This window comes from Gaeumannomyces tritici (assembly GCF_000145635.1).
Source record: "Gaeumannomyces tritici R3-111a-1 unplaced genomic scaffold supercont2.3, whole genome shotgun sequence".
Lineage (NCBI taxonomy): Eukaryota > Fungi > Ascomycota > Sordariomycetes > Magnaporthales > Magnaporthaceae > Gaeumannomyces > Gaeumannomyces tritici.
Window position 1 is genome coordinate 1062326 of NW_008804547.1, and position 6304 is coordinate 1068629.

The following is a 6304-nucleotide window of genomic DNA, read 5'->3' on the forward strand; positions in this document are numbered from 1 at the left end:
GCGCGCGCGCGCGCGNGNGNGGNGGNGGGGGCGGGGGCCTTGCTACGGAACATCAGGGCGGAGGAAGGTGCACATGTACGTACCTCTGCGTCTCTATAGTCCGTCCCCAAATATGGACGCGGGGGCAGGGGGCGGGCTGCCATCTCTCCCGGGTCTTTTTTACTGACGAGAGAAAAGAGCGGGCCAAGGTTGTTGGGCGGCAGCGGTGCTGGTCGGGAAGGGGCTCGCAAGGGTGTTCCTAGCGGGCGGGCGGGCAGGCTTGCTAGCCGGACACGCGCGTAATTCGAGGGCCAGCCATGGCCATGGCCGTCGATGTGGGGAGTGTGTTTGATTCTCACGGATGAATGCCCCGAGGCGCTCCGTTTTGGGGCAGATTTGGTGATGCCGGGGGATATTCTCGGGTTTAGCCGTGCTGCTGCCCGCTGGTCGCTCTGGAGGTCGAGGGAAGGCCGCTGCTGCTGCCTGGACAAGTTCGACATGCCCGATTGCGCACAAGGAGCCATGATGGAAGTGCCCCATACAACAGTCATCTGTAAGGGAGAAAAAAAAATGGGACTTTGGTAGGGAGTGATATGTTGATTATGTCATCTGCAATAAAACCGCCATTATCCCTTCCGGCCAATGCATGTATATACATACCCCTTGGTACGAGCCAAAGCAGGAGCGCTGCTTTTGCTCGCCCCGCCTACCCTTATTTCCCCTGCCAGGCGTATCAGGATCCCAACCCCCCTCCGACAGTAGTACTCCATATGCACTCTTACGCTATGTGAGTAAAAACGATGAGGTATTTCCAACTCCCGGCCTTCCCCCCCCACCCCCTTGGAGAACAAGAGAAACACGGGTTAACGAAAAAAGAAAGAAAAAAAGAGCTAGATTTTGATCATGAAGTGCCCTCCTGGGCGGCAGGCCTCTTGGAGGACTCGGCCTCGGCGGCGGGCACGACGTCCTGGGAGGAGTCGGACTTGGGGACGGCCTCGGTGGGCTCATCCATGCCGCCGAGCTCCTCGAGCGTCTTGCGGGCCGTCTCGGGGATGAGCAGGGTGGTGAAGAAGCCGAGGGCCATGATGCAGGCAAAGATCTGCATGATGTGGTTGATCCAGGGGTACAGCCAGCGGGGGTCGAGCTTCGCGCGCTCCTTGTCGGCCCCGATGCTCTTGAGGGGCCCAAAGACGACCTGGGCGATGATGGCGCCGAGCTTGCCCGACGCGGCCGAGATGCCGTGCGAGGTGGAGCGGTACTTTGTCGGGAACACCTCGCCGGGGATGACAAAGGTGGTGCTGTTGGGCCCGCAGTTGAAGAAGAACTGGGCGATGGTGTAGAGCGCCAGCAGCTCGTTGCCCGACAGGTCCCAGAACTTGAAGCCGATGACGAAGAAGATGAGGGTCAGGGCGAAGAAGCCGAAGAGCTGGACGGGCTTGCGGCCGACCGTGTCGATGATGCCGGCAGAGACCCAGTAGCCCGGCACGGCGCCGGCCAAGACGAGGACGAGGTTGCCGACGGCCGTGTTGTGCATGATGTGGTACATGTTGCCGCCTCCGGACCAGCCGATGGCGTTCAGGATGATGGGGTTGTTCAGCCCAAGGCCATAAAAGGCGATATCCTGGTTTGTTTCGTTTCCGTGTCAGCCCAGCTCTGCTTATTGTTCCATACAATTTGACTCCGAAAACACGTACAAGGAAGAACCACGACAGGGCGCAGCCCAGAAGAACCTTGAGGTTCTTCCACTGCTTGTAGTGGCGGAAGAACTCGGCGCGCGACGCCTTGGGGGGCTCGGCGGGCTCCTCGGCCGAGCCGTGCAGGAGAGCGTTGGCCTTCTCGGCATCCTTCTCAACATCGAACGTGTACCGCGGGGTCTCGGGGATGGTGAGACGGACTGGACAGCGGGGAACAAGTCAGCAGGGGGGGCCAAAGACGACCAGTGAACGAGACCGACCACCGGTCTCGAACGGAGCCCTCCCCACCCCACAGGATAGCGTAACTCACAGTAAAGCGCGATGCTGCCGGGAACGGCACCGAAGCCGATGATGATACGCCACATCCTGTCGGCGGCGGCGACGCAGGCTCCGTTGCTCGAGCAGGCGGCGGGCGAGCTCGCCATCTCCAGCTGCGACTTGAAGGCGGCTGTGGTGATGAGCAGCACGAGGGCGGCGCAGAGCTGGCCGATGCCCTGCATGGCGAATACGGCGTTCATCATGAAGCCGCGCCACTTGGTCGTGGCAAACTCGGACGTGATGGTGGCGCTGAGGGGGTAGTCACCTCTGTAATAGGGGAGTTCAGAGTCAGCATCGTGTTGTCTGGGCATTCTCCCTCTCATGCAGGCTCGGATGGCTCGCTTACCCGATACCGATGCCCATGATGATACGCCAGAAGACCAGGACGCCGATGATGGATACGCCTGGCGAGCCTGCCGACAGCGCCTGGACGAGGGTGGTGCAGATGATGATGAGAAGCTCAAATCCGTACTGAAAAGACAGCGTCTGTTAGTTTGGCCGCGTCGCATTCTATGGTGGTAGGGCCCCTGGCTAGCCGGAGCTGGGACCGGGGCAGTCGAGGGAAACGCACAATCTTTTTCCTTCCGAGGTAGTCGGCAATGATTCCGAAGCCGATCTGGCCGACCATGGTGCCGGTCGAGGTCGAAACCTTGAGGGCCGTGTCGTCGTCGGACGACAGGGTGCCGCCGTAGTAGACGATGCCCAGCAGACCCGTAATCAGACCAACGGCGAAGATGTCGTACTGCCAGTAACGCATTAGTACAACTAGAGGCTGTTAAAAAATCGAGGTTTGAGACATGAAACATACGCTGTCCGTCATGAAGCCAATTCCGCCAATGGCGATGGTGCGCACGTGGTACCAGCCAAAGGGGACACTGTCGATCTCGGCCAGGGCCAGACGGCGCCGCTCAGTGGGGTCGGCGATGTGGGCGAACTGGTTGCTGGAGGAGGGGGGAAAAGTAGGGTCCTTGTTAGTCTTTGCGGTTCCCTCGGACGTGGTCATGGCCCGCTGGGTACGTCGGATGACGTGCGGCAGCGTAGGTTGGGGGAGGGGGGCACTGGAACATGCGCAGGCGCATGCAGAGAAACCTACTTGTAGTTCTTGAAGGCGGCGTTGCCGCCCGATGTCATGGCGAGCTTCTTCTCGACGGCGGCAAGGCGCTCGGCCTCCTCGGGGGAGGCCATGATTCCTCCTGCGCTGGAAGCCATGGTGCACGAGGACGGAGGGCGCGTGGCGTGGCGGGCCAAGGGGGAAGGGGGAGGGCCGTGCAGTCACAAGAATGACGACGGACGGTCGGCCAAGAAGAAAGGAGCCGATGGGGACTCTGGGTGCCGTGGGTGCGGGCTTGGGAGAGAGAGAGAGAGAGCGACGGGGGAGGAAGGGACCAAGGAGGCGGCGACGGGACAGGAGGAGGAGAGGAGCCGGCTAATATACACGTACAGACACGCACAGATCTCTGTTCCAATGTCTAATGTACGGTTTAAAAATGGGGAATGGCTAGGGGAGGGTGACCTTGTTCGCTTCTCGCCGTCGCGCCATCAACACAGAAGTTTACTTGTCGAGTTTACTGGGGGTGTGAGCAAGGCCAGGCCAATCGAAGCAGTGGTGGGGCAGCACGTTCCCTCCCTCTTCCCCTCGTGCCGGACACAAGGGAGACAAGCACCACCAAGCACAGCACAAGGCCGCGGCAAGCTTTCCTTGTTGAGAGCTTGACCCATAAGCGCCATGCAGGCGAGGCGGCCGGTGGAGCACTTGTGATAATGGGTGGTGTGTGTGTGTGTGTGTGTTTGTGTGGCTGGTACTGTGTGGATTTAGCGGGTGGGCGGGTGAAAGAAGAAAAAAAAAAATATCGAGACACACAGAAAACCTAGCAGCCAGACCGAGGCCGAGACGGGACAGAGGCAATGAGCACGGCCGCCGCACTGCGCCGACGGTACTTCCATGCCATCTAAATTCCGCTGGCTGGCGCAGGGGCTTAGAAGAGCCTCCTCGGCCGTTCCAGCCTGCTTACCAGCCTCGACGAAAGGACGAGCAAAGATGTATGCCAGCAAATGCCGTCTATTGTGGATACCGCCAAGGCGCCCCGGTAGGTAGCTACTACCTACCTACGTAGCAGGCGGGTAGTATATCTGACGCTCGCGCTCTGTTCGGCCGAGACGGCACTCGAGTCGGCAGCAAAGCCGGCAAAGCCCAGCAACGATGAGTGATTCGCCGCAAAGGCTGGTCACACTACCTCTTTCCCTTTCCAGCAAAACGCCAAGAAGGGGACCACACAGTCGCCGCGGGAGAGCTGCAGCCAAGCCTTTCTGAGACTGCGACCATAGCAAAAGGTGCGTGAGTTGTTATCTCGGGGGGTTTGATTGCTTGTCATGCTTGTTTTTTTTTCCCTTCCCGCCGCCCGAGCTCGGGCTTGGCTGGCGATCAAGCCGAGTAAGTAGCCCCTGCAACAATGAGGGGTTGGCACCGCTTCAATCCAATGGGTACCTGTCGCTCCGCCGTAGCTATAGTACACAAATAGCCCGCGAACATCAGGCTGGTGTCATGAGCCACTTTATTTCCAATTCCTCCCTTTCAGCAGCAACGCACGCACACTGTAACACCCTCAAAGCCTTTAATTTGCCTCGCCTTGGCTGTCACTGTGTAATGTGTGATGTAGCTCGAAGGCGGGCCACCTGGCACTGGTTCGATCTCCGTGTGGGGAATGCAGATTCTTTCCCACCCTCACCGCGCAGCCCCGGAAAAAAAACCACAGCCGCCTCTGCAGCCAGTGGTACAAAACCGACCAATCATTCCCCGCCATTCTACCACGTTTCGACCTGCCCGTCTTTCATTCGCCTCGCCTCCTGTCCCTTGCACCTCTCCGCTCCGCCCATCCCACCGCCGCTGCGTCGTCGTGGACCCGTCCATTTGCGGCTTGGCATTCAATTTTTCTGGTTTACCCTTTTCGCGCTTTTGTTGTTTCCTGCTCCTTTTCCGAACCGCGGGCAATCCCCTCGGTTCCGACGCTATCCTTGCGTCGTCCGCTGTCAGTTCATTCCCCTTTTTCTGCTTTGGTCCCGCCAGGCGCGGCGTTGAGGAAGGGAGAAAGCGGAGGGGAAAGGGATGTTACTCGGCCGTCGGTGGGGGTCACCTTTTGATGCTTGCACACAACCTGGCAAGGAAGGACCTATGATATCATTTACCCGAGTTTAAGCGCGCTTGGTGCAGGCGGCTCGGTTCGGCCTAACGTTTGCTGCTGCTGCTCGAGTGCTAGCAAGCAGCCTGGGACTTGGCGACCCCACACCTGCCCACCCCCCATAAACGCCGCCTTGTGCTTCCAAGACCTTAAAGCATCCAATTAGACAGCTTGGCCGAGCGGTTAAGGCGGCAGATTTAAGCTCTTGACACTTGATCTCTGCTCTCGAAAGAGTCGTGAGTTCGAACCTCACAGCTGTCATATAACCCTGGGTTCCCTTTTGCTGGTTCCCTTTTTGCCTCTTTATTTTCTCCGGTTCTTCCTCTTCTTGGTGCTTCGCCCAACCCGGAATTTCGATGTTGGTACAACCTTTTTTCCCACCCTTTTCGGCTTTACTTCTTCCGTATCCAGACAAGCTTAAATACTTTGTGGAGAATTTTACTGGAAACTCCATTACCTGCCGGCGCCCTCCACTGGCCATCTGAGCCGCAGAGCCGCCCAGCCAATCAGGGCTAATCCCTGGACCACGTTCCTATCTCTGCCCTCCCACCCGCTCCTGAAAGTCAAGCCTCGCAACCGTATCCACCACCACTAGAGCAACGCCCGGCATCTCCTGTAATTTCCGGCCTCGCTCCAATGCCGTCCTTCGTCATGCGTTCCCGCCCCTTGTGGAAATTCATCAGTAGCCCGTTCATGACAAAAGGACATAGGCGTAAAGGGGGGGGGGGGGGGGTCAAGGGTGAGAGACGTCCCACAGGGAGACAAATATAGATAAGGAGTAGGAGATAGACATAGCAGCGTAATAGGAAAGAGGAGTAGGAGACAGGCGTAGAAGAATTATAGTCACAGATACAGAAAAGGAACAAGACAATGCGGCTCCGTCCACCCTAGCTAGCCAGCTGGCTATACGTCCGTCCACCAACCAACCTAGTCACAAGCCAGCCCAAGCCCCGTCAACACCAAGCCAGCCACTCCCCTGCCTGCCACCCAGAAAGCCAAAACGGCAAGCCAAGGCTAAGGCGCCAAGCCGGCCGCGCCCGTTCCTCCCACCACATCCAACACCAAGCTTTTTTCCCCCCCTTCCACGTCCACACACACACACACACACACACACACACACACACACATACATACAAA

The 6304-nt window shown here is 58.6% G+C and overlaps 1 protein-coding gene and 1 non-coding gene across 2 annotated transcripts; one reads left to right on the forward strand and one right to left on the reverse strand.

The window, feature by feature from the left end:
* Positions 1 to 556: 556 nt before the first annotated feature.
* Positions 557 to 3565, reverse strand: GGTG_05448 (phosphate:H+ symporter). Its single transcript, XM_009223251.1, has 7 exons — positions 3085 to 3565; positions 2800 to 2932; positions 2563 to 2733; positions 2338 to 2462; positions 1984 to 2258; positions 1674 to 1873; positions 557 to 1600 (listed from the first exon to the last, which is right to left on the reverse strand). The coding sequence occupies exons 1-7, from the start codon at positions 3198 to 3200 to the stop codon at positions 881 to 883; spliced, it is 1740 nt and encodes a 579-aa protein (XP_009221515.1). The 5' UTR covers positions 3201 to 3565; the 3' UTR covers positions 557 to 880.
* A 1767-nt stretch (positions 3566 to 5332) lies between these two features.
* GGTG_20112 lies at positions 5333 to 5428 on the forward strand. The gene has a single exon. It is a non-coding gene; the product is annotated as a tRNA-Leu (tRNA).
* The last annotated feature ends 876 nt before the right edge of the window (positions 5429 to 6304 follow it).

Coding starts and splice junctions, on each gene's coding strand:
- GGTG_05448 (XM_009223251.1), bottom strand. CDS start 3,200: ATGGCTTCCAGCGCAGGAGGAATCATGGCCTCCCCCGAGGAGGCCGAG. Junction 2,933..3,084: donor GCCGCCTTCAAGAACTACAA/GTAGGTTTCTCT, acceptor CCCCTCCTCCAG/CAACCAGTTCGCCCACATCG. Junction 2,734..2,799: donor TTGGCTTCATGACGGACAGC/GTATGTTTCATG, acceptor CGTTACTGGCAG/TACGACATCTTCGCCGTTGG.